General features: G+C 51.5%; 1 protein-coding gene across 1 annotated transcript in view; it reads right to left on the bottom strand.

The window, feature by feature from the left end:
• The window catches only part of ATP2B2 (ATPase plasma membrane Ca2+ transporting 2), a 203,895-nt gene that overhangs the window by 18,112 nt on the left and 158,833 nt on the right, over positions 1–26,950 (bottom strand). The window contains exons 12-18 of the mRNA XM_054504605.2: positions 25,076–25,318; positions 14,458–14,699; positions 13,087–13,321; positions 4,536–4,715; positions 4,262–4,349; positions 1,121–1,227; positions 485–676 (exon numbers count right to left, since the gene is read on the bottom strand). Coding sequence (XP_054360580.1) covers positions 485–676; positions 1,121–1,227; positions 4,262–4,349; positions 4,536–4,715; positions 13,087–13,321; positions 14,458–14,699; positions 25,076–25,318 — 1,287 coding nt within the window. The remainder of the gene's footprint in view (positions 1–484; positions 677–1,120; positions 1,228–4,261; positions 4,350–4,535; positions 4,716–13,086; positions 13,322–14,457; positions 14,700–25,075; positions 25,319–26,950) is intronic.

Below are 26,950 nucleotides of genomic sequence, written 5' to 3'. Positions count from 1 at the left end.
TTGGCTGGCTTCCCCTGAGCTCGGGATGGGGCTGCTCATGACCCAGATGGTGATCCTGACAGATATCTGCCCCTCCCAGTGACAAGGAGCCCCAACCTGGCCTCAGGGCCCCAGGCAAACAGGCCTCTCCTGTTACACTCCTGCCCCCAGGGCCCTGCTGGCTCCTTACCCCCTGCTGGTCGCCTGACCTCCCTTGGGCCCTGCCCTGCCCCTGCCTCCCTCTGGGGGCTCTGCCTTCCTTCCAGGATGACCTCTTCTGCCTCCTGGAGGGAGTACCAGGTCAGGCAGCCATGGGGGTGAGGCTTGACATCTCCCATTTGCCAGATGACCTTGGGCCAGCCCCCCACCTTGCTGAGCTTCGTTTCCTCAGGGTGGTGCCTGCACCTGAGGTCTGTGATGCAACTCCTGGCCCTTGGCAGGGGCTCCCCCAGGCTTTGGCATGCCCCATCCTGCCCACCTGCCCCCCCGCCCCCGGAGGACCCACCTGCGTGATGCAGGCACCCGTGAAGGCCACGATCACAGCCACCACGTTGACCGTCAGCTGGAACTGCAGGAATTTGGAGATGCTGTCATAGACGTTGCGGCCCCACATCACTGCCTTGACGATGCTGCTGAAGTTGTCATCCGTTAGGATGATGTCTGAGGCCTCCTTGGCCACGTCCGTGCCTGCGATGCCCTGTGGGGACAGGAGCCTGTTTGGGGCGGCTAGGGGGTGGTGAGCAGCTCGAGCAACACTGTTCTCATCCCCTGCACACCCTCAGTCCTATAGAACCCCCGCATGCCTCCTCCCAACTGCCCAGCTCGGCCAGACCGCACGGGGGGTGTGTGCGTGTACTCCTCACAGACCCGGCCCCTGAGGCCAACTCTGCCTTCTGGAAGCCTTTCCCTGGCCCATCCTCCCCCACACCCATCACGGCAGGCAGCCCTCTTCCACCCTTCCAGGAAGACCCCGGGGGGCCAGGCTGAGCCTTGAGAGCACTGGGCACGTGAGGTAGATGGTGGGTGAGCTGAGTGTGAACCGGGGTCCCCGCACAGCCAGTTCGAGGCTGAGTTGCCCACACCCCCTGCCTATGAGCTCTTGCCAGGCACCACCCCAGGGCCCGTGGCGAGTTGCCCCTACCATGGCAAAGCCCACGTCGGCCTTCTTGAGTGCAGGCCCGTCGTTGGTGCCATCCCCGGTCACGGCCACCACCTGGCGCTGCTCGGTGTGGGTGCTATCGATGATGCCTGTGGGGCGGGGCACGAGGGTGCTCAGGGCCCCGGGACACTCCGTGGGGCAGAGGCAGCCGGGCCGGCCCCGATCGCCGGGAGGACCCCGGCCGGGCCCAGCCTCCCCTCTGGCCCCTGCCCTGCCTCCCCCCCCTCCTCTTGCTGTGACTCTCCCCAGCTCCAGGCTTGCCCACCTGCAGGGCATGTTGGGCACCTGAGCCCCGTGCTGGCTGTGGCCCTCTGTGGTCTGGGCCCCGACGGCCTCTCCAGCACACTCTTCCCTCTCTGCAGCCCTTGGCCACACCGGTGGCCACCCCAGCTGGAAACACCTGCCCCTCTGCCTGGGTTCCAGGAGCTCCTCTGTTCTCCCACCATCTGCTCCCCCAGCACCTTCTACCTGGGGGCCCAGTCACTCCTGAGGAGGCCTGGGCTGTGCCATTTGCCAACGACCCCTGACCTATCAACTGGCCTTGACCTCTCTCCAGACATTCACCCTCAATAAAATATTCAGGGGCGCCTGGGTGGCTGGGTCCGTTTAGTGTCTGCCTTCGGCTCAGGTCATGATCCTGGGGTCCTGGGATCGAGCCCCATGTCGGGCTCCCTGCTCCGCGGGGAGTCTGCTTCTCGCTCTCCCTCTGCTCCTCTCCACCCCCCAGCCCACTCTCTCTCTCTTATTCTCTCTCTCAAATAAATAAAATCTTAAAAAAAAGAATAAAAAATAAATAAAAAGAAAAGATTCAACAAATAGAATAAAGAGATGGCATGTAGCCCTGTCACTGAGCTGGGGCCGGTGGAAAGGGCGGGTGAAAGATGTCATCACTGGACACATGTGGAATTTGATATGTCCATGGACAGGACAGAAATTTGAATGTCACTCTTGGCATGTCCCTCTCTCATCCTGCACCTCACATCCATAACCAAGGCCTGTGGATTCTGCTCCAAGATCCCACGGGAACCATTTCACTTTTCTCTGTCCCCATCCCCTCTGCCACTAGCATCCCCCCTGCTCCCCACCAACCCCAGGCTACCTGTTCACTCTGCACAGCAACGCTGGGATTTCTCTCGAACCCCTGGAACTGACCTGTCCCCTCCCCCAAGCTGAGAATCATTCTCTCACTCCCCACGCTGGCCTCAGGGTGACATCCATGTTCTTAGCTCCATTCAGAAATTTCGAAGTCCCTGGTGGTCAGGCCTCACTCATTCTCTGATCGTCTCATCTCTCATCCCTGGCCGCCCCCAATCTGTGCTCCAGTCATAGGAATGGCTCTCCGTCTGCAAAGCCGGCTCCCTCGCCCCTGTCTCCCTGGGCTGTCCCCCGCCAGCTGTGCCTGTCCTGCACCTGTAGTCTCAGCTCAGATGCCACGCCCCCTGGGGAAAGTGACTCCCCGAGGACGCTCACCTACCCTCATCAGATCACCGTAGCTCCTGTATGTGTCTCTCCCTGTCCTGTCCTGGCAAGCAGCAGCCCGTGGGATGAGGGAGGGAATGGGACCCGAGACTTGAGAAGCCTTTGTAGCCGCAACCACCCCCCAGTCCTTTGCATGTGTTCAAGTTCCGCCCTCTTCAGGTCCAGCTCCAAGGCCATGTGCTCTGGGAGTTGTCCCGGGCTGCTCCCCCCAGCTGGCGGCAGTCCAAGTCCCCAGCCAAGATTCAGCCACCAGCCTGTGTCTACTAGGCATTTGTCACCTTCATTACTGCCGGGTCCCTCCACCTGCCTACATGCTCCTCCAGAGCAGGGAGGGGGCCAAATTTTCCTCCTGCCTGGCCAAGTGAGCTTCTTTCCACTTCTTGAAGGTATCTGGAAATCTTTGCCTCTGGTCTTTCATAGTGCAGTTCTCTGCCCCGCCTGAAACACAGGCCCTTTCTCCGGGACCCTCAACCCACCTTTAATGGCCTATGATGTGACATCCATCCCCAGCCTGAGTGAGAGGCCAACAGAGGGCCCCACCCTTCTCTTCCACCGATACAGGCTCTAGGTGTGTGCAAGGAAACCTATTTAATGTCTGCTGGATGGAATCTGGACCATGAATTTCAAGAGGGAAGGACTATGTCTGCCAAGAGCTGGGTCTGGCACTTAGTAGATCCTTCAAAAACACGTATCAAGAGAATGAGTAAACAAATGAGTGAGTGATTGAAAAAGAAATGGGGATAGGTTGGGGGGCCTCCTGCTCTGGTATCTGTGATTCTGGGGTGCTGTGTTTCTGTCCCCAAGCCAGATCTGCCTCTATTAATGTCCTTGGGCAGCATTTTGGGAGAGGAATCCAAGATGCCCTAGGGATGACCTCAGCCAGAAACCTGCCCTTCTATGGCCATTTTAAAGATGGAAGAATTGAGTCCCAGAAGAGGACGGACTTGTCCAAGGGTATAGAACAGGTTAGTGGCCGAGCCAGGACTTGAAGCCAGGGCTGTATGACTCTAAAAGGGCCCAGCACCTGGCCACCGACCTGGGCTCAACAAGTGGTATGCCCTCTCTCTGGAGGAAGACAGGGAAGGAGAAGGATGCTAGCTTTTGGCCTCATCTCTCAGGCTGCTATTCCCAGGATGGCCCACCTTTGGGGTCCCCATTACAGATGTTGGTTGGGGTCCTCAGAGACCAGGCAGACCAAGGATCTCAAGCTCACAAGCTCCGGGGCCAGACTGAGAACATAAATGAGTGAAATGGACTGGATGACAGACAATAAGGAGTGGTGAAGATGGATTCAAATGTGAGGGGAGAGTCTGTATAAACCCACTCAAATTCAACATAAAAAAGAGCACTATACCAGCCAAATACAACATGTCTGTGGGCCCTATTTTACCCTCAAGCTAAGAGTTTTGGACCTAGACAGGCCCAGTCCCATTGCTTCCTAGAAGAAGTGGAACCCACAGAGAAGACTCACAACCTCCCCATCTCCCTGTGGTCCTTAGAGGGACTCCCAGGGCTGCAATGGGGTGAGGCAAGGATGTTGCCAGGTGTGGGGAGCCCTGTGCAAAAGCCCTCTGTCCTGGAAAGAAGCTGCAGGCACCAGGAGAGGAGGAGATTCTGGCCTCAGAACTGCCCCCCCAGTCTTACCTTTGACGAGGGTATGCTTATCCGTGGGGGAGGAGCGAGCCAGCACCCGGAGCTTTGGCCAGATCTTGTCAATTCGCTCCTGTTCAATCTGGAGAGGGATGGGGGAGGGGGTCAGAGAGAAACTGAGGCCTGGAGAAGGGAGAGGACTCACCCAAAGTCACCGGGCTCTGAGTGGCACACTGGCTGGTCTCTGTACAGTCATGTGGCCCCCATGCCTCCCAGCCCCCCCCCCCCCAGCTCATCCCGCTGAGGATTCCTTGTGCTGGGCACGTACCTCCCCCTTCTCATTGCGGATCCTCCGGTTGAACTCCTTGCCCTCCAGGCACAGAAAGTCCTCCCCAGGATGGATGATCCCACACTTGATGGCGATGGCCCGGGCCGTGTTGATATTGTCACCAGTGACCATGCGGACGGTGATGCCTGCCCGCTGGCACTTGCGGATGGCTTCTGGAACCTGGCGGGAGGGCAGGGGCAATGGGGATGAGTGCTCCTAGGGCAGGCCCTCACCGCCCTTATGGATTCCAGAGTGAGCCCTGTTCACAGGCAGCTCCAGTGGAAGGGGCCTGCATGACCATGAGATACTGACAGCACATATGGCATGCAGACCATCTCTTTCCTTCCTGTGCCCATGGCAGGCATTATTAATCAATCACAGAATCCGATGATTAAACCCTGATGTGGTCTCAGAATTCTCAGTAGAGTCCCAGGCAGCTACCACCTAACACTGTGATGGTCCCTTCTAACATGAAACCACTGGTTATCCTGATCTGGGCAAGGACTTTGAGAAAGACCTCAATAACACACCAGGCAGGGGTAGAACACTCTACAATTGCAGAGGAATGTGTCCCTGCTTTATCCACATGCACAATTCCTACAAACTCAATGAGAAATAATGCTCACGTATTTTCAGTTCTTTTTTTTGTGTGTGTGGGGGTTGGCGGGACACTACATTTGGGAGCATTTCATTTACAGAATGTGACACTGCCTTAGAATAAATACAAATGACTATACTTCATGCAAAATAGGACATTGCCACGAGAGAGTAAGGACTGCCTCCTGCCCTCCCTGACTGTAATGACAGACTGATGTCTGGGCCAATCAGGCCAGAGTAGACCCAGCCAGTCAGAAGGGGGTAAGCACCAGCCCCCCTCCCTGCTCCAATGCAGAGCTGTGGATTTATTTGCCCAGCAATTAGGATGCAGAAACCAGCCTGGAGCCGCTGTAGGCCTTTACACACAACCCAGATCAACTGAACAAGGGATTCTGACCCATGGGCAGTGACCAATGATAAAATAATAAGGTATGATTTGCTATTTGCTGCAAAACGTCTTTGAGTTGAAGAGGACATATGAAGGGCAGAAAATCTAGTTATACCAGAAGACCAAAGCACTTTAGAATCTCAGGCTTGGAAAGGTGGAGTCTGACTCCCACTCCTCTTGCATATCATAGTGCCTGGGGAGCTCACCCCCATTCCCACTCTGCCAAACCACTGCTGAGAGGGTCTGCAGACTGTTATGGGCTGAACTGTGGCCACCCACCCCAAATACATTTAAGTCTTAACCCCCAATGCCTGTGAATGTGACCTTACTGGGAGATAGGGTGTTTATAGAGGTAATCAAGTTGAGGTCGGTAGGTTGGCCCTCGGCCAGTGTGACTGGGGTTTTTATGAAGAGGGGAAATTTGGACCCAGAAACGCACTCAGGGAGAATGTCATGTGAAGACGAAGGCAGAGATTGGGTGTTGCTGCCACAAGTCAAGGAACGCTGAAGATTCCCAGCAAACCCCCTTGACCTTGGGGGGGTGTGGGCCCTGGGGGTGGGGAGAAGATCTGAAGCAGATTCTCCCTCACAGCCCTCAGAAGAAACCAACCCTGCCAACACCGTGATCTTGGACTTCCAGCCTCTAGAACTGTAAGGCAGTCCAGTTCGTTGTTGGAGGCCCCCAATCTGTGCTACTTTGTTATGGAGGCCCCAGCAAACTCATATAAGAATTAGAACATTGGTTCAAAACCTGACTGTGGACAGCTCCTGCCCACTGGTCCCCTTCCTGCCCTTAGGAATTTTAAAAACAAGGATTGATCTTGAAAATCTTTAGCCTCTGTCCTCCTCCATCCACAGCACCTGCTGTTCCTTCAGCACAGAGCACCACGTTCCAAGCTGGGGTCACTGCCCAGCCCCTCCCCAGTCTCCCTGCCTCCGGCCTTGCCCCTCTTCCATCGTTCTCCTACCTGACCACCAGCGACCTGCCTAAAGTTCCGCCTGGGTGTCACTCTCCTTCGGGGGCTCCCCCTTGCTGCTTGTAGAGAAAATCAAGACTCCCGAGCACGGTCATCTTGTGGCAGAGCAAGGAACAAATGCCGTGAAGAGGCCAAGGTCAGGAGGCCCCTCCAGCTCCCAGAATGGTATTAGAGACCAGCTCTGTGGTGACAGGTAGTGATCTCCTCGTCCCCAGGGCTGGAGCAGGGTAAGCGGACCACAGGTCTCCTCTGGGTGCATTTCCAGGGCCTAGGGACAAGGCTTCTGGTGCCCCCTCAGGGCTTGGGGGCCATGTGAGCAAGGCCTCTGCCTCGTGCCACAGCGGCGGCTCATCCAGGCGAACGTGACCTCTTTGTACAGAGCCAGAGGGAGCGGGGATGTGGAACGTCCAACATCCTGCCTACATAATTTATTGATGTCCTCCCCATGGCTATAACTGGGACGGCAGCCCCCTGCTGTCTCCTGTTCCAGGGGAAAGGAAAGAACCACTGCTCTTTAGGGGACATACACCTTATCTGGCTCCTGCCTTCAAAGGAATAATTCAGGTTATGTTTGATTCAAGATTTTTTTTTTTAATTTTTTTTATTTTTTAACAGTGAGAGACACAGTGAGAGAGGGAACACAAGCAGGGAGAGTGGGAGAGGGAGATGCAGGCTTCCCGCTGAGCAGGGAGCCCGATGTGGGGCTCGATCCCAGGACCCTGAGATCATGACCTGAGCCGAAGGCAGACGCTTAACGACTGAGCCACCCAGGCGCCCCAGGTTATGTTTGATTCAAAGACGCTTGGGGTCTTGGAGTTGGAAGGGGCTTCAGGTCATGACTCTCTGACTTTCTGCTCGTTGCCCAGATCTCCAGCTAGGCATCCCACGGATGGCCAGCCAGCCTCTGCTTGCAGGCTTCTGATGACGGGGTGCTCACCCACTCCAAGGCTGACCATTCCACAGTGGAACAAGTCTATCATACCCTTTCACATAATCATTCTTCTTTCAGATGAGAGCAGGTGGTCTGGGTCTGACTTGTACTCTTGTAGGAGGCAGGGGCTTTGGTAAAGATCTCTGTACAAAGGGCTCTGGGAGCACAGAGGAAGGTGCCATTCCTTCAGAAAGAAGTAGATGGAGAGGAGAAATCTGGGAAAGCTTCCTGGAGAAGGGGATGTTTGAGCTGCTTCTGTTCAGCCAACACTAACTGAGGCTCTGGCACCTGGCACTGTGCCCAGGCTGGAGCTATGCAGATGACCACTTCACTGTGGCCCGGGCCACAGAAAAGTGTCCCATGAGATGCACTGGCAGAGAATTTGGGAAGGTGCAGTAGAAAGAGCGTGACAGGTGATCTGGAGGGGCTGAGGCTGAGGAAGATGTGAGGCAGGAGCCAGTGGCCATGAAGCTGGAGAAGGGCCTGCGGTCAGAAGGTGCTGGAATCAGGGGCTTGGTACCAGGCCTGGGGGCCATGTAAGTTCTGAACTGGGGACGAGGTGTCTGGTACCGTGTTTTAGAAAGACTTAACGCTTTTAAGGCTGTCTCAGGGAGCCGAAATCTGACTGCTTGGAATTCCCACCCTCTGGGGTTCCCCAAAACAAGCTGGCTTGGGGAGAAAAAGGAGGCAGCTAATTTTTCTGGCCCCCACACTTTCCTCTGTGTGGTGGAGGCTTCTCTGCCCTTGGGGGAGAGGGCTCAGGGGCCAAAAGGCTGGGTTGGGCTTTGCCCTGGGGATCCACCTGAGTGTTGGCTTCCTCACCTATAAAGTGGGGATGATAGTCTGCACCCCTCAGCGAGGCTGGGCGATGCTGTGATGGGGGCAAAGGGCACCAATCACGGGAACAATAGATGCTGGTGGTGGGGGGTAGGGTGCCTGGCAATGCACCTGACCATGGTCTTCTGTGCTTGTTCTTTCTGCTCCGGGAGATGGGGAGAGATGTTGAGGGTATGGAAGCAGATACAGTGGGGGGTGGGGCACAGCTGGTGTCTGGGGATGGGGGGAGGCAGCCATTTGTTTGGGGTGGTGGGATGGTGTGGGCACGCCACCATGATTCCTGAGTCAGGTACCTTAGAGGCCTGTGACCTACCTGTGGGGGGATTCCAGATGGACCTGGACACACCCGAGAGCCTCCTCGGCCACCTTTCTGGGCAGTGGGCCCTGTAACTGGACGTCTTTGTTGTACTTCAGTCTGGCTTTACGCTCGCATGTGCTATGGGTCTGCTTACTCGTCCCCTTTCACTGGACATTTCATTAGGCTGTGGGCTCCAGAAGGCAGGGACCGCTGACTGCTCAGGACCCATCCAGGGGCCAGGCACAGGGCACACGGGTCATCATGAAACATCTCTCTGCTTAAGCCCCTCAAAGCCTGGTGAATGGATTTGGATGGGGACATGCCAACCCTTCACAATTTAGCTCCAGGCTCCCCTCCTACCCATTTCTCTCATAAATCCAACGGGGGTATTCACTAGACTCTCACCCATCTGCGTTTGCCTGCGCTGTTCCCTCCGCCTAGAACACCCTCTCTCCTGTAATCTGGGAGTCTCTCCCTCTTTCAGGTGAAATGCCCTCTACTCATAAAGCCATTCTGGACTCCTCCAACCCAATGGGGTGCTTCCTTAAACTGCACTCTGCATTTCCTTGTATTGGTCACTCGTTCATTCATTTGACAAATAGCTACTGAACATCTAGCTGCTCTGGGCACTGAGGATCCAGAGATGATTAAGACAAGCCACAGAGGCACCGATCTGGTTGAAATATACTTTCCACATAGACAAAATAGCTGTAAAATTAAAAAAAAATTTTTGCTAAAATTATCCAAGAGTTTTCTCACGGAGGAAAAACAGCCAGAAAATGGGCGCTTCCTGTTTTCATTAAATGAAGGCTTTTAAACATCTGTTGTTGCTGGTGACACCCATCCTCTGTGACTGCAAGGGCTCTAAATACCCCCGATAACCTGGCAAATCCCAGACTGCTGCTCTTCTTATGGCTTTATCCGCAGTGGCTTTAGTCAGTGTCAGAAAATGTACCCGAGGCAGCGTCTTATATGTGTCTGGGGGATGATCGGCAAGCCTGTTTTGATCCGTTCCGTCTTCTGTCTTCTCATGGGAGGAAGACAACGTGATTTGTCCCCTTGACAGATGAGAAAACTGAGGGAGGTAGTTTGTGTTCCAATGGCAGTTGCAGAAGGAATCTGAAAATGTTTGTAGGACCCTAGAGGTGGCCCAGGCTGAGGCTTCTGCTCCGGCCAGCCTCAGGGTTGCCTGGGAGAGCCTGCCCCAAACTGTAGGCATAGATACTCCCCTAAGGTCACCCAAGAAGCTGGTGACGGTGGCTGCCTGTGAGGCGGGAACCAGGGGCCTGGGGGTGGCATGGGAGGTTACTTCATCTTGTCTGTGGTATTGAACCACTGGAATTTGGCTCCGTGTGTATAAATCCCCCAGCCTAAAACCCAAATAAATCAAAAGCCATCCCCACCCTACTAGGAAATCCTGAATCAACAGGTCAGAGCTTTTATACTTCCAAGCAGTGTCACCAGCAACCCTGCTGGTGTCCCTCACTTGGGAATGTCCAACTCTTCATTGTTTGGTTGGGGAAACGGAGACCCAGGGAAGAGATGCACCTGAAGGCTTTCTGTGAGGGAGTGTTAGGAGTGGGATTAGAACCCGTGTCCCTTGACCCTGCTTTGTCACCCTAGTAAGTCCCTGCTCCCCAACACAGCTTACAACATCGAAATCTACATCCTGGGGGAGAGCCCAGGGGAGAGAGGAGGTCACCATCAAGGATGCGCTCACTTGACGGAAGCAAAGAAAGTTGTCAGGGAAAGCCTTCCCATCAGCCAGCTCAGAATGTTGGAGCTTGGCAGGGACCTGAGGGGCATCTGGGCCAACCTCCCATTTTACAGATCAGAAGACCAAGGCACAGAGAGGGGAAGTGGCTTGTGAGTGACAGAGTTGGGGCTTGGATCCAGGCCCCCTTTCTCCAATGTAGGGCCCTGCAGGATGAAAGTGCTCCCAGCCCTGCTGGGAGTCTTTGCCTGAAGTGTGTGCCTGAAGCCAGCTTCTCTGGATAATCATGATGTTAGCGGAACATGCCAGGGACCCAGCTAAACCCTTCTCAGGCCCTGTCTTCCCTCTCCTCACACTCCTGACTTAGAACCACTTGCCCTTTCATTTCTGTGGCACCCAGGAGCAGGGCCTGGGACAGGAAGGCGGAAAACCTGTTCTAATCTGGATTTGCTCAGCCACTTACAGCGAGACTTGGGGAACATCACTGTCCCTGCTTGGCCTCAGTGTTTTCGCCTGCACACTGGGGCCGTGGGGAAGCGCTTGGTCTAGGTCAACAGTGCTCAATCCTGCAGTCGTGCCCCTTTAGTGGATTGTCAAATCAGTTTAGCGGGTGGTGACTAGCATTAAAAAAAGAGAAAGAGGTAGAAGAAAATAGAAAATACTTACAAGTGCATCACATTACTTTGTGACATCCTTATTTTGGTTAAGTGTATGTGCTTATTGGGTCATGACATAAAATACATTTGTTATTAGCACAGGTCATGACCAAAAAAAGTATGTGTCTGATGCTGCTTCCCACCCTCCCTCGGGGATGCTTCTGAGGCAGGGTGATAGGCTAGGAGCTCTGGGAATGAGCCGCAGGCTGGCCTCATCTGCTATGTGGAGACTGTAAGGAGATAAACTGTCATGGGAAGCCTGAACCCATTAGCGGCTGGTAATGAGAGGGCATCCCATGGGGAGGCTGATAAATGGCCTGTCTGTTCAGGGAGAGACACAGTCTGCAGGAAAACACATATGGCTCCAGGGCCAAATTACCTGGGGACAAATTGCCTTGGCTGCTCTAGGCTCTGGGTGGGAGTGAGGAGGCCTGTGGGGGCCTCTAGGGGGCGTGAGAGATGAGTACCAGGCATAGTCCTGGAAGATTGGTGTTCAAGTCCCATTCATTCTCATTCATTCATTCCACACTTAAATGAGCACCTTTCATAGGCCAGGCTCTGTGTTAGGGGTTGTTACCTGTCACTGGATCCAGAGTTATGAATCTACTGGGGAGGGGCACAGAGGAAGGGGAGCCATATTTACAGGCCATCTACCTCCTGCCTGACACTGCCTGTTCCTTGTATGTGCATGATCTGTCATGCACATGATACCTCATAGTATCCTGGGGTGTGTGTGAGTGGAGAATACTATTATTATCCCCAGTCTACGGATGAGGAAACAGAGGCTCAGAAGGTTATGTAACTGGCCCAAGGTCACACAGCCAGTAATGCTGGGACTCAGGATCCCAGGTCTGTCCGATGCCTGAGCTCACACTCCTGACGATGCTTCTCCTTGCTGCCGAAATGTGAAAGTCCATGTCTGTGACATTCTAGTCTCACTTGGTCTTTGGAACACAGACTCTTAGAATATCAGGGCTGGGAATTTGGAAAACACCTTGTCTACCCCTTTTCACTGGAAAAAAGGGGAAATGGAGGCTCCATAAGGAGCAGGGAACAGCAAGCGGCCCCTAGGGAATGGTGTCAGGACAGGTGGGGAGCAATGAAGTTGCCTCTGGTGGAGGAAGGTGGCCCTGAGAGGCCCTATCACTGAATTCCACGGCCGGGGCCAACGTGGGCCCAGTCCCTGCTGGCCTGGAAATCAGGCCTGGGCCCAGCAGCTGGGTTAGTCCTCCGATGACGTGGAGGCCGGCCTCTCCTGGGCTCTGCCCTCTGGGACTCCCCAGGGTGAGGACTCACTCTGCCTGCCCACAGCAATGTTTTGGAGATTCGAGGCAGCCCTCTCTTCTTACAGCCTCTCTAGCCTGGGCAATCTGACTGAGCACCCATGTCCATCCTCCCCCAACCCTGCCAATCCCCAGCACTGAATTCTGTCTTCCTGCCGGGTACAGACGCAGCTAGAGGAGACTGAAGACCTGTGTGAGCTGAGCACTCCATTAGGTGCATTTACTATATCACCTTCCTTGGTCCTTCCCGAGAGGGGTGCTGTCATCCCTCTTCTCTTCTGCCTGAGAGTCTGACCTTTGGATAACTTTCTATCTCTGTGCCCCTGGAGACCTAACAAAGCGAGACTATAGGCTGCGTCACTGTGCAAGCCTGCTAGGTTGGGAAACTGGATCTGAATGGACAGATCTCTACCTGCTGATGTGACATCACACTGGGGGTTTTCCTGAATACCGGTGACCTTAGTTTCTGGGTCTCTCCTTTACGGGGACCCTGGAACCCAGGCCTATGGATGTGTTATAGGAGATCCTGGCTCCTATGGGGCAAGAGGCTTCTAAGGCAGGGCAGCTCCCATGCTTGTCCCTTGGGAACACGGGGAGGTTTCTGGATGGTTGGGCGGATGGCTCTAGGGCTGCTCCCGTGGCAAAGCAATGCCTGCTGTCAGGCTGCCTGATGTCCTGAGCAGACTGATGCCAAGCGTGGCCTGTGCTGGTCTTACGAGTTTGAGCATTTAGGAGTAGGTAAAGAGAAAACCTTGTAGATGCTACAGGGAAACTGAGGCTCAGAGAGGCTCAGAGAGGTGAGGCAACTTAAGCTAGCTTGCCAGCAGGCTGGACTCCCAGCCTCTCCAAGCCTGCTGGTAGGGGGCTTACCTCGGGCCGCACGGGGTCCTCAATGCCCACCACACAGATGCAGGTTAGGTCATTGAGGATGTCATTCTCATTGTCCCAGTCGGGCTCGGGGCTGCTGGGGAAGTCACGGTAGGCCACACAGATGGTTCGGAGCCCATCGCAGGCCATGGGCTCGATCACTTTCTTCACCATCTCGTCCCGGTCACGGGGCCGGAAGACCCGGGGCTCCCCTGCCCCACTGAGGATTTTGCAGCACCTGGGGGCGGATGGGAGGGAGATGGGTAAGGTCCAGCCAAGGCCCAAGGATCCTCCCTCTGACCAGCTCGCGCTCACCTCCCCCTCCCCAGTGATGCCCATCTGGCTGTGGTTGGTCATCCAGTGTCTGTCCAGTTCATCTCCCATAATGCTTCAGGACTGGTCCAGGCCCCTGGGCCCCAGGCAGGGATGAAATCAGGACCAGCCAAAAAGAAATCAGGCAGCCTTCTTGAAATATCTGCCCCAGTCCATTCAGCAAGAGCACATCTAGTTTGATCTGTCTTATATTCACAAGATTTCATCTGAAAAAATAGTTCCACAGCTAAAATGGTTTTCAAAGGGCATGAAACCTAGACTAGTGGTTCTGGACCTTGCTTGCACATTAGAATAGCTTGGTGGGAACACCAAATAAATAAATACCCATGTGTGAGCCCTACCCCAAAGGTTCCAATTTATTTCTATTATTTTTTTAGAGGGGGGGAGGGGCAGATGGAGAGAGAGCCTCTCTCTTCAACAGGCTCCACGCCCAGTGCAGAGCCCAACACAGGGCTCGATCTTACCACCCTTAGATCATGACCTGAGCTGAAATCAAGAGTCGGATGCTTAAGTGTCCGAGCCACCCAGGTGCCCCGTATCAGTGGTTTTTTAAAAGCTCCCTGGGTGATTCCAATGTGTAGCCAGAGTTGAGAACCACTGGGCTAGACCAATCCCATCAAGGTATGAGTGGGGAAACTGAGGTCCAGAGACCGGGAGTGACTTGCTTAGATCTCTAGGCTTATCTCTGGCACCTGGAGCCAGAGTAGACTGGCTAATAACGAACATCACTATGGTCAACCATCTCTGTGCTAAGGGAAGTGAAATAAGGGAGATTTAACAGTGACACTGGGTGGAACTTCTGGTGATTCAGTGATGTAGGGAGGAGGAAGGGAGGGCTCTCTGTAGAAAGTTTTAAGAGGAAATAGTGGAGAAAGCACCTGGAGGTGGTCCTGCTGTGGGACGTTGGGCAGGGCCTCCCCTGCACCTCTGGGTGCCAGATGACCCTCCAGCCCAGGCTGCAGGACAGCCCGTGCTGCACGACTTGGTGGTCCCCCGCTCCCCGCCCCCCTCCTCCCCTCCCACCTCCCACACGCAGCTTACTTCTTGAGCACGATCTCGGAAGCGCCCTTGCTGTACATGCGGAAGCTCTCATCGGGCAGCTTGATGACTGTGCTCATGGACTTGCGCACGGAGTTGAAGGTGTACACCTTGTACAGTTTCTCCTCCGGGATCTGGCTGCGCACGGGCTCGTAGTCCTGCTTCAGGTCCAGCACGAAGCCCAGCAGGCCGCACTCCGTCTTGTTGCCCACTTGCCGAGGCAGGGCACCCTCCTTCTCTGGGGGCTGTGGGGAGAGAGGCCGGGGTGGCTCACAGGGGGTAGCCTCCGAGGCCCCGGGGCTGGGCTGTCCCCTTTCCCCACCACCTGCACCCTCAGCCCTCTCCTCTCCTGGCTCTGGATGAAAGGAGTTAAGCAAGATCAGCTTTTTAAAAACTATGAACTCTTTCAAACCTACAAGCTGGATAGACAATAAGAAAAGAAACACTCATGTACTCTCCATTCAGCTTTGTAGAGCCTGAGCATTATGCCCTATTTGCTTCAGATTTTTCTTCCTTGAGAAGGAAAACATGACAGATAAAGGTGAGTCCCCCTGTGTGTCCCTCCCTGTCTGCAGAATCCACCCTTGTCCCAGAAAGAACCTCTGTCTTAAAAGTGGCATGAATTATTACCCTATGTGTGTGTTTTTTAAATTTTTAACGATTTATTTATTATTTTTTTACTTTAGAGAGAGCGAGAGTGAGAGAACAGGGGTGAGGGGCAGAGAGAGAGGGAGAGAAAGAATCTTAAGCAGGCTCCATGCCCAGTGAGGAGCCCACTGTGGGGCTCGATCTCAAGACCCTGAGATCACGACCTGAGCTGAAACCAAGAGTCGGACACTTAACCAACTGAGTTATCCAGGAGCCCCTACCCTGTGAGTGTTTTAAATTTTTATTTTGAGCTAGTTCTAGACTGACATGCAATAAGAAATAGTACAGAGAGATGGCACACACCCTTCATCCAGGTTCCCCTAGTGCTCACCCGTGTGACTATAGTACCTCACAGCCAAGACACGGACACTGAGGTAATCGAACCCACCTTGCTCAGATTTCACCGGTTTTATATGCACTCGTGTGTATGTGCTTAGTTCTATGCAATGCTTCGTGTGTGGATTCCTGTGACCACCACCGTGAAGATACGCAGCAACAGTTCATGACAAGGATCCAATCCCTGTGCCACCCTTTTCAAAGCAGCAGTCACCTCCCTTCCCACTCCCTCCCTGGCCCTGGCCCCCATTAATGTGTTCTCTATCTTCATAATTTTGTCATTTCAAGCTTGTTATATACATGGAATCATACGGTATGTGAAACCTTTGAAGATTGCGTTCTTCTCACTCAGCATCATCTCCTCGAGGTCCAGGCAAGTTGTGTGTGTCAAGAGCTTGTCCCTTTTCCGTGCCAAGTAGTATTCCATGCTATGGATGCACTGTCCCTTGTGAGCTCAATTTAGGTTCAGCCAAATGAAACTGCTATTGTAAGTCAACATGCTCAATTACATGTAGCTTAACCTTGTCTGTATGCATGTATGGGCAGTGCTGCTATGCATGTTGAAAACTTCATGTAAGGGGACTGTACACATTCTTCGAAAACTTGTTTATTCATGTAACTACATTTTGAGGATCACTTGTGTTTATTCTAGCTAGTTTGTTCTTTTTCCCCCTGCTCTATCAATTCCATTCTATGACTAAGCCGCCATTTACTTTCCTCTTTTCCTTCTCTCCACTCACTGATTTAGCATACATTCTTCAGCACTGGCTAAGTGCTGGCCCTCTGCCAGGTGCGGGGCTGCATGAACACAAACCCCCACCCTGGGGGCTTGGCGAAATCATTGACCACCTCTCCCCCAGCAACTCTCACTTCGTCGTGTGGCTGCCTGAACATGACCAGTTTCATGCCTCTGTGCCTTTGCCCTGCTGTTCCTCTCCCCTTTCCTGCCAGGCAAACTCCTCCTTGCTTTTTTAAGGGCCAGCTCAAATATCTCCGTGTTTTTGAAAACTGCTTCATGGGTCTGTCTCCCCCTGAGTAAAGCAGTTATTGTATTCTCTTCCTTGCTATGTTCTCAGGACCAGCACAGAGCCCAGCACACAGTAGGCACTTACTAAGTGTTGGCTGGATGGTTCCATGCAGACCAGAGTGGTGGGAGAGGCACAGGTTAATAGGTAAGAACAAGAGGCCTCCATATGGGCGAATTGTGGGATTAGCCGGAGGCTGTGGGAGGTTCCTATAACTCACGTCCCACCTGTACCCCCACATACATGCATATACTCCTTGCATAAAATTACTTTTATGAAGCGTCTTGGGTGGAGGTGGCATTGGGGATGCTAAAAGCCACCACAAATAAACCCAAACCCTAGAGAGATTTAGAAGAGGAATATCTACCTACAAACCTGCCTGTTCCATCCCCACCCCCCCGGCATTAGTGGCTTTTTGTGGGTCTCAGACCAACCTAGTCCAGGAACTCTGCATCCTCACCCTCAGCCCCCATCATGCTGCTCAAAAGGACTTCCTGGACAGGCAGAAAGTGGGATCTGGAAGATGCTGGCACGGACCAACTGTGTGGGGGACAGGACAGCGACTGGACATGGCCCTGGCTCACTCCCCCTTCCACAGTTAGGGCTCAGGCCTAGGGAGCCGATCCCAGCGCTGTGGAGTCACTGGCATTGATAATTCATAGGAAGGACAGAGCCTTAAGCCCATGTCCTCAGTTTCTCTGTTTATAAAATGGAGAGACTAGAACAGATGACCTCTAGCTGAGAGAAAAAACGACCCCTTTCAACCCTTTTCTTCAAGTGGATTGTGGTGAGGGATGGTGCAATGAGGCAGAGGTGTGGCGCCTCAGTGGCAGCTGAGGGCCCTGGGCAGGAACAAGGCTCAGGACACCCTCCCTGCTCCCACGCCAGGCAGAACTATGTCTCTGGCACCAGGGGCCTTAGAAGGCTCCCCACTCCTGAGCTCTTTGGTGGGACTGGATTTGGAAGCAAAGGAAACTTTGGTACAGCTTCCCATTTCTGATGTTTGCAAAAATAAATTCGAAGCACTTTCCCTTTGTCTCTGTAGTATGGTGTAATGTTGTGATTTTAAAAATTATATATTTTATTTATTTACTTTTAATTTTTTAAAAAGATTTATTTATTTGAGAGAGAGAGAGCGTGCATGTGGGGGGAGGGGCAGAGGGAGTGGGAAAGGGAGACTCCTACGCAGACTCCCTGCTGAGCACTGAGTCGGTTGTGGGGCTCCATCCCACGACCCCAAGATCATGACCTGAGCCGAAATCAAGAGTCGGACGCTCAACCGACTGAGTCACCTAGGCATCCCTCTTACTTTTAATTTTTTCTGTATTTTTATAATTAACCTTCTGGTGACTTCCAGAATTTTATGTCTTTTTCGTAACAGTTTTTCTCCCCTCTCCACTAATGAAAGAAAATGACAACACGGAGGACTTAAATAAAAATGCCTAATTACTTATTAGCCCAAGAGAGCTGAACAGTTATGCCTTCAAAATACCCGGCATTTTATTACCCTCTGTGAAATATTTTAATTTTCCTCTAAAAGGATTTCAAACAATCCATGGTTGCAAATGGCAGAGCTGCCTCCTACGTAATTCAATTTGTTTCCATGAACTTGAGCTCCGAGATCGCCTACGTGTATTACTAAGAAGGAGGGGCCCACCCCTTTTCTCTTCTGATTTTTTTTTAGATCTTGACAAACCCAGAGGTTTTGCTATTGCTGTAGACTTTCCGGGAGCCTTTTTATCTCTAGGGCTCCGATTCTGTAAGGGAGCTAAGATGTTGGTATTGTTTCAATTTTAACGGACAAGAAGCAGGCCCGGGAGGGGAGTGACTTGCTCGTGGTCACAGACCTGCAGAGGGGCAGGCCTGGGGCTGTCCCCAAGCCCCCTGGCTCCCAGTGCAGAGCTTCATCCAGCACATTTCCCTATGTGGTACTGAGCCCTTTGGAAATGCTGGATGCAGCCACCAGGCATAATTTTGAGAGGACAATTCCTGTTCGTGTTTGGGGTGCTGGGGGGTGAATAGAGCCAAGAGCAAGGAATAATGACTAGAAGAGCTATAAGTTATAACTCCTGCAAGAATGAGATGGAAAAAAGTGCAGCTAGGGGTGCCTGGGTGGCTCAGTCAGTTAAGCGTCCAACTCTTGATCTCAGCTCAGATCTTGCTCTCAGGGTCATGAGTTCAAGGCCCACATTGGGCTGCATGCCGGGTGGGCAGCCTACTTAAAAAAAAAAGCGCAACTAGCCTGTACCACCTGACATTCATTAGAATGGCTACTATAAAAAAACCAAGCAGAAAACAAGTGTTGGTGAGGGTGTGAAGAAACGGCAGCCGGGTGCGCTGTTGGTGGGAAGGTGATGTTGTGCAGCCACCGTGGAAAACAGGATGGTGGTTCCTCAACAGATTAAACATGGAATTACCATATAGTCCAGCATTCCACTTCTGGGTATATACCCAAAAGAATTGGAAGCAGGAACTTAAAAAGATATTTGTATATCCATGTTCATGGCAGCATGACTCGCAAAAGCCAAGAGGTAAGGGCAATCCACGTGTCCATCGGCAAATGAATGGCTAGATAAAGTGCGGTCTACACATACAAGGGAGTATGATTCAGCCTTAAAACGGAAGGAAATTCTAACACATGTGACAACATGGATAAAACAGAGCATTATAAGTGAAATGAGCCAGTCACAAAAGGACAGACACTGTATAATTCCACCTGTATTATGTACCTAGAGGAGTCAGATTCATAGAAAAAGAAAGTAGAATGGTGGACACCAGGGGCTGGTTGTGCGGGGAATGGGGAGCTAGTGTTTGATGGGACGGAGTTTCAGTTTGGAAAAATGGAAAGTTCTGGGATGGATGGTGGGGATGGTCGCACAACGTGAATGTACTTAATGCCACTTGAAAACAGTTCAGATGATTCATTTGATGTTACAGGTATTTCACCACTAAAAAACCTCCAAAAAGTCCCCCCAGACAACCCAGCAACCGTAGCATGGTAAACTGTAGCACCTGCCATATGATGATGCTTCTAGGAGTGCACAGAAAACAACTTTCTGCTGAGTGGCCGTCTCCGGTGGCCTAGCCCGCTGCTCCTCACCCCTCAAGGGCAGGCACTGGCGGGGGGCCTCCCCAGTGCCTGGATGAACCACCAGCCAGCTCAACAGCAGCAGCGGCAGCCATGTTTGAATGTCAACTCTGCCCCATCCTTTACTGGGCTTGTCACACGTATGGTCTGGTTGTACCCCCACAGCTCCCTGGGAGGCCAGCGATGAGTATTCCCACTTTACAGCTGTGTACAGGGAGGCCCAGAGAGGCGAGGTCACACTGTTAGTCAGAGGCCCAGCTAGGATTTGACCCCAGTGTTCTCGGCTCTGAGCCCATAGCATGTGCTCTCCCCATAGCTCTGCCTGTCTCCGCTAGCACTGGAGATCTCTGGTTAACTAGGGAACTGGTTGATGATCAATTTAGAGTCCAAGGGGGTGGGGGGGATGTGTCTGTTTTGCTCATCTCTGTCTCCCACTAAGGGGTAACCAATGAATGTCTGTGGAATGAATAAATGAATAATTCTGTGCTTGTATGTGTAGGGTGCTGCCCATGGGAGGCCAGATGAGGCAGAACTTTGGCCTCCAGAATTCTCATCTAAAGGCCTGCCTCCCCAGGAGCTTCTCAGTGCTAGGTCTCCTGAGGAGCATGAGGTAGCAGAGCCATGGGATCTTCCCCAGAGGCAGGGAAGGCAGGTCAGTGTGAGTGTCCAGGACAATAGACAGGACAGGCTGAGACCCCCTGGGGAGACACACTCCTGGAAAGCAGACTCCTTGGGACCTCCCCAGGCTCAGCAGTGCAGAGTGTGTGTGTGTGTGTGTTTGTGCAGTTGTATGTGTGTGGTGTGCATGGTGTGGTATGTGTGTATGTGTGGTGTGTGTGTGCATGCACACGTGTAGGGTGTGAGGTAGGGATTAACAGGCCTGTTGAAAATCCAAATTCCCCATTTGGGACTATTTGCTTTAAACTCTTCTCCCAGAGACGGTGTTCGCAAAAACAAAACAAACAAAAACAACTGAAACAGGTGTTGAATTCAACACACAGGCCCCTGCCATTTCACATACCAGAACCACAGCCCACCTCACTTCCCCGTCTTAGCACCCTGTAAAGTCACCTCCAGAGTCTTTGGCACAGTTTGGCATCCCTGGCTTGGCCAGACCCTACTCTCAGAGTGTGGCTTGACTTGGGGACTTAGAGGCTCATTGGAATATTCAATGGAGTCCTGGGTTTGGAGCCAGGAGATCTGAGTTCAAGGTTGGCTCTCTGCTTCCTGGAGTCCCTCTCTAAATACCCGAGTTCTAAGACATGGGAAATCCAATTAAGCAGCTCCTTCCTGCCTTTGAGGGTTACTGGGGCTCCCTGGGGTAAGGCGGCATCATGGCCACCTCAGCTTAGGAATGGGGTATGCTGAGGACCTGGAGTTTCTAATTAGGTCAAGTGTGGCTGATTTATTCAGGAAGACCATCCTGCCAGGAAACCCCTTTTTGCTCTTTCCTCCTGAACCACTTCAGATTTGACCCCAGTGACCTTTGGAGGCTCCAGGGAGATTTATTTTTCTCTAGACAGTTTATGTGTTCAGAAATACGCCACAAACTTCCAACAATTCCACTTCACAAGTCCCCATCCTCGGCTTAATAATTCAAACGTTAACTGCAGTGTCAACCTACTTTGAAAGAGGTCTCATAAAATACAAAATTAAGGTCTGCTTGGGTGGTTTTAGCACTCAACATACACGGTTGGAAAAGGAGAATGTTTTCCCAAGAAAGCACAAGGCCTCACAAGTGAGGAAGGAAGTATTTCCATCTTAAAGCACAGCTATGGTTCTGAGAAGCAGCAGGGTGATGGGAAGAAGCCAGCAGAAGTCCTGATGTTCAAAGGGTCGGAGATAACAAAAGAAATCTGAGGGTGTGCCATGATTTCTGAGGCAGGGGAGCAATTTCTGACTCAAGGATGATTCACATAGCTTCTCTCAGAGGGCAAGTTTAGTTCCTAATGATTCAAAATAAGACGGGAAAGAAGAAAGCTTTGCCATCCTCAGGAGGGATGGGGCATGGGGTTGAGGCTAGCCCTCTGGAGGGCCCTCCTGGGCCACTTTTCCTGGCCTCCCTGCCAGCAGCCTCACACCACTCTCCACCCCTGCCTGGGGTGCTTTTTCTGAGCACCACGAGCAGAATCCTTTTAAGGGCTCATTGGATGTCACCTAGCTGTCCCTCCACACACCCAGTCTTGACTCTTGTCATTCCAGCCCCAGAGAAATACTCAGGCCACAGATCATCCGTATAAGCCACACATCTTCAGGTCTCTGGGCCTTGGCAGCACTGTGCCCCTGCCTGGAATGCCCTTGCCCACTTGGTGAACTCCTCTAGAATTCTCTGGGTCCAAATCTGCCACTTGGTGGTCAGGAACAATCCTGGGCAGCTTACTTGATGTTTCTGCGGCTCAGTGTTTTTAGCTGCAAGATGGGAATGGTCATAATTGCCTTGATTCCCTGGAAGGGATGTGGAGGGTCAGGCAAGACAGTGACTGGCAAAATAAACTACAGAGAATAAGGCTCAGGAATAGTAAGAGAAGTTACAAGAGTAATAGCTACCATGGCCTGAGCGCTTGCTACACGTCAGGCACCGTGCTGGGACATACGTATTTTCTCATCTGACCTTCACAGTAGCCCTGAAGCTGCCCCCAGGCAAAGGTGCATCTTTATGAGTTGGGCAGGAAGGGGTGGTAGCTGCATGGCTCTGGGTTGGACGGACCTGGGTTCTAATCCTGGCTCAGCCTCTTATCTGCTCTGGAACTCCCAGAGTGGTTTTTCACTTCTCCCAGCTTCGGGGGTCTGATCTAAGAATTAGAGATGTGATATCACTTACTTCATGGGGTCGTTGTACAAGGGGTGCATGGGGGTAAGCACTTAGCATCGAGCCTGGCTAAGGGAATGTTAGCAATTAGGGTTAATTATATAGTCACTTTACAGATTTGCAGACTGGGAAACGGAAGCTCAAAGGGGTTAAGTAACTTGCTCAGGGTCACACAGGTGGTTAAGTGCTGGAGATGAGGTTTGAACCTTGGTTTGTTGGACTTCAGAGCCAAACCTCATTGCTTCTTGGACTGGGTGTCAGGACATTTGGATTCCAGCTTCAGTAACCCACGGGGTGACCTGAGACAAGTCCCTTCCTATTTCCAGGCCTCAGAGTAAAGTCAGGGGGCTGGACCAGGGAGTCTCTAAGACCTGTGAATCCATGTAGATGATACCCACACAAACTACCCTTGCAAATACTCAAGTAGGTTGGTGTTTTGTTTTGTTTTGTCTTTTAAGAATGAAAGGTGCTATCTAACTGGGAGGTCTCTGGATCAATGTAGACTAGAGAGCTGGGGATAACTGCAGAAGAGATCAGCTCAATATGCTGGAAGAACCGACAGAGCACTGGTATTGGCCATGGGACAAAGACGGGGCCAACTCCTACCTCCTGCTGCCACAAGAACAGGAAAGTAGAACATAGGGACAGTCCTGTCCTGAGCATCTTATTAATTCATATTCACCCATCCACTGCCCATATATTCATCCACTCATCCATTCAACCATCCACCCATCCATCCATCTACCCATCCATCACTCACCCATCCATCCATCCGTCTCCCTACCTACTCCTCATCTCATTGATTATATATCTATGCATCTATTCACCAATCAATTCACTTACCTCACCCATCCAACCAGTACTTCCCAAGAGCATGGGGCAGGGGTGGGGGTGGGGTGGGAAGACGACAAAACATTGTCATTTCTGGCATCACCCCCCCAGAGTTCTGGATCACCCCTGTGCCCGCATCCTCCCGACCTACTTTCCCCTCTCCTCCATGAGCCTCCCTCAGCCTGTAGCTCTGGGGTGATGCAGGGGGCTGCTCAGCCCTGGATAGTGCAGATCTTACAGCCCCAGTGTCTGGCGGCGGAAGCTGCCTCCTCCCCCTTCTCCCACCAGCCCGCAGCCCCTCGCTGCTGAGTCACACTCTCCTCCCCATTTGGATAAAGCTGCTGGCGGTGCCCACAGCCCAGCCTCACCATGATGCTGTGAGCTGGCTCCCGGGCAGAAGGGAGAGGTCAGGCCTAGGGCACACTTGGGAGGTAAGCAAAAAAGCCCAGCCGCTCACCCAGATGCTCCCACTACCATCCACCCATCCATCCATCTACCAGATGCCCTACATCTGGCTGCTGACTGACCTCTGGACAGACAATTCCCTGTTTCTCCTCATCCAAATGCTGATTAATTACAAAAAGGCCCTCTCTGCTTCTAAACCAAATAGGGATTACAGCATGATGAGTCTATGCCGCTTAGCTGAGACAGGAATGTGAGAATTTTTCTTATCAGAACTCGTGAAAGTGCTAATATTACTGACAACAACAACGTCATCGGGTGGTAAATCCTTTCTGAAAATGGCCACCATTCGTCCCCTCTCTGAAGCCACGCCCTTTGCAATGTGATCTGGCAGTTCCTCCCGTCAAGAGATGGAGTCTATTGCCCCATTCCTTGAATCTGCACAGGCCTCTTGGCTTGCGTTGACCAATAAGATGCAGCAAGATGACAACGTGAACAAGCCCAAACTAGCCTGCTGGAAAAGCTGGGACCACACAGAGCCAAAACAAACCATCCCAGCTGAGGCCATCCCAGACCAGCCTCCGGTGCTGCTGAGATCAGCGGAGCTGTCCTCCTGAACCACCACAGACACAGATGCGAGAGGGAGTCCCACTGAGAGCAGAAGAGCCACCACGTTGAGCGCAGCCTGAATGGCCACCCCACAGAATTGTAAATACACAGTTTGGTTTTGAGCCCCTAAGTTTTGGAGTACAGTAGTCCCTGCTTATTCTCGGGAGATACGTTCCAAGACCCCCAGGGGACACCCAGAGCTGTGGATCATACCAAACCCCATGTATACTATGTTTTTTCCTAGACATGCATATCCGTGATAAAGTTTAATTTATAAACTAGGCACAGTAAGAGATTAACAACTGATTAATAACTGATAATAAAATAGAACAATTATTGCAATATACTGTAGTAAAAGTTATGTGAATGGGGTCACTCTCTAAATATCTTACTGTACTGTCCTCGCCCTTCTTCTCGTGCCGATGTGAGATGTTAAGATGCCTATGTGGTGAGATGAAGGGGAATGATACAGTGTGTGTCATAGCACTAGGCTACTCTCGACCTTCTGATGGTCTGCCAGAAGGACGGTCAGCAGCTACGGGACTGAGGTTGATTGCACGTAACTGAAAGTGCAGATAAAGGGGACTACGGTAGTTAGTTATGGAGCAAAAGCCAACTAATAAAAAGTGTTTTGCTTTGTTTTGTTTTGTTTTCATAAGGGGGACAATGACAGGATCTAAAAACACAATTAAGACTTTTTTTTGGTCATATAAACATCATTGCTAAATCAAAGAGAAAGAAGTTGCTTACTATACGACCACCCCAAAATACATCAGCAGGATTCAAAAATAGGAATCCCGTCGCTCACTCTGCCTGGTACCTGCGAGTCACCCTGCGGACCTCACTCCCTCCAGCGGAGGCTGCGCCACTCACCAGAATCTTGGTGGTGTAGGCGCTGTTGATGGCAATGGCGTTGACGAGCAGCTCCATGGTCTTGGCGTTGATGGAACTGGGGTCAGGGATCTCCTTGTAGTGGACATCGCCAACGTAGGCCTGCACGACTGTCATGCGATTGGTGGTCAGCGTGCCTGTCTTGTCTGAGCAGATGGCGGTGGCATTGCCCATGGTCTCACAGGCATCCAGGTGACGTACCAGGTTGTTGTCTTTCATCATTTTCTGGGGGCAGGGGCAGGTGAGAGGGCGACAGTGAGGAGAGGGAGTCGGGGGGCCAGGGCGTGGGGTGGGGGCACTGGGGAAGCACGCAGTAAGTGGGGCAGAGCTGCTGCAGTCTGCCCTTGGTTTCCTGCATGTGCCCGTGGCCTTGGACATCGGGGCTCCGTGTGTGTGTAGGCTTTTCCTTTGCTTTCCTTATTTGAACCACTTACAAGATTTGATTAATTGACTTTATTAATTTGGAATACAGAAGTAATCTGTATTCCTTATGGAAAAAATAGGGAAAAGGGTGATAAGTTAATGTTGAGTCCTTTACAATGACCTCAAATATTTTTCTCTTATACCCTAGCAGAAGTAACCATCCTTTATTTGGTTAAGGGTTTTCTTTTCAAATCTTTTGCTGGTGCCTGGTTTTCATTGTCATTTTTGGTTCCACCAAAAAGAAATAAATTTAGGATAGATATATGTGTTTATAGACATAGGACAGTATCTGGAAAAATGTCAAAATATTAGTGTTATTATTTCTGGGTGGTAGAATTACAGGAGATTTTTATTGCCTTCTTTTAAAAAAATCTACAGATTCGATTTTTTCTGCATTGAATGCATATTATACCTCATGTAATAAAAATCACAAATTTCTTTACAATATACACAAAAATGAAAACAAATCCATCATAATGCCATCCACCCAGAATGGATACAGCTTATGTATCGACATCTTTTCTTTCTAAATTTATAACAAGAATGAAATCCTACCATACATATCATTATGAATTTTCTGGCATTCTCCTTCCTCTCTGTCTTTCCAGCTCCACTCCTAGCTTCTTCGAGGTTCTCAAGGAACTCAGCAAATGAAGTCATTCTCAAGGAACTGCCACTCTAAAGGCAGGCCCTGCTGACACAGTGACCCCATCTGGCAAGGAGGGACATGAGAAGTTGCTAGAGGCTGAGTCAGACATACTTCTAGTCTATTCCTGAGAATCTGATTTCCTTTATTCTTGCTCATCATAATAACTCTTTATAAAAAGGGAAAAAAAGTGCAATTAGAATAATTTTAATAGCAGTTCATGTTACTAAGGAATGAGTATTGGTAGAATTATATGGTATTGCAGTCTTCTCTTATTATAACCTGTGATAATAGTAACACTTCATGCATGTGTAAGGGATGAGCAATAACAACATACTTGATGGTTTGCAAAATTCTTCCAGGCTTATTTTCTTGTCTGATGTTACAAGAGGCCTGTGAAACCTTTGAGGATTGTGGTCCTCCACGCTGGCAAATGGAAAAGCCATGGCCAAGTGATTTGACCAGGATCACACACCTAATGAGGGTTAAAGCTGAGACTGGAGCCTGGCTCTGTTTAACTTCACAGCCTGGATCATTCCATCGGGCCCCTGCCCATCTGTACTCTTGGAAGATGGTTCATCTGTTGGGCTTAAGAATATACAGGTGGCTACTGAGCACTGGAAATGTGGCTGGTCTGACGTGAAATGTGCTGTACGTGTAAAAATACGTGTTGGGATTTGAAGACTTATTATGAAGAAAGCAATGTAAGATATCTCACTAGTGATTTGTATATTGATTACATGTTGGATTGCTAATTATTTGGACATAATAGGTAAAGTAAATTATAT

This window comes from Mirounga angustirostris, unplaced genomic scaffold (assembly GCF_029215605.1).
Source record: "Mirounga angustirostris isolate CCGP_5_RB_7025 unplaced genomic scaffold, mMirAng1.0.hap1 SCAF_1, whole genome shotgun sequence".
Lineage (NCBI taxonomy): Eukaryota > Metazoa > Chordata > Mammalia > Carnivora > Phocidae > Mirounga > Mirounga angustirostris.
Note: the sequence above shows the minus strand (reverse complement) of the source record. Positions and strands in the feature narration are given on the sequence as shown.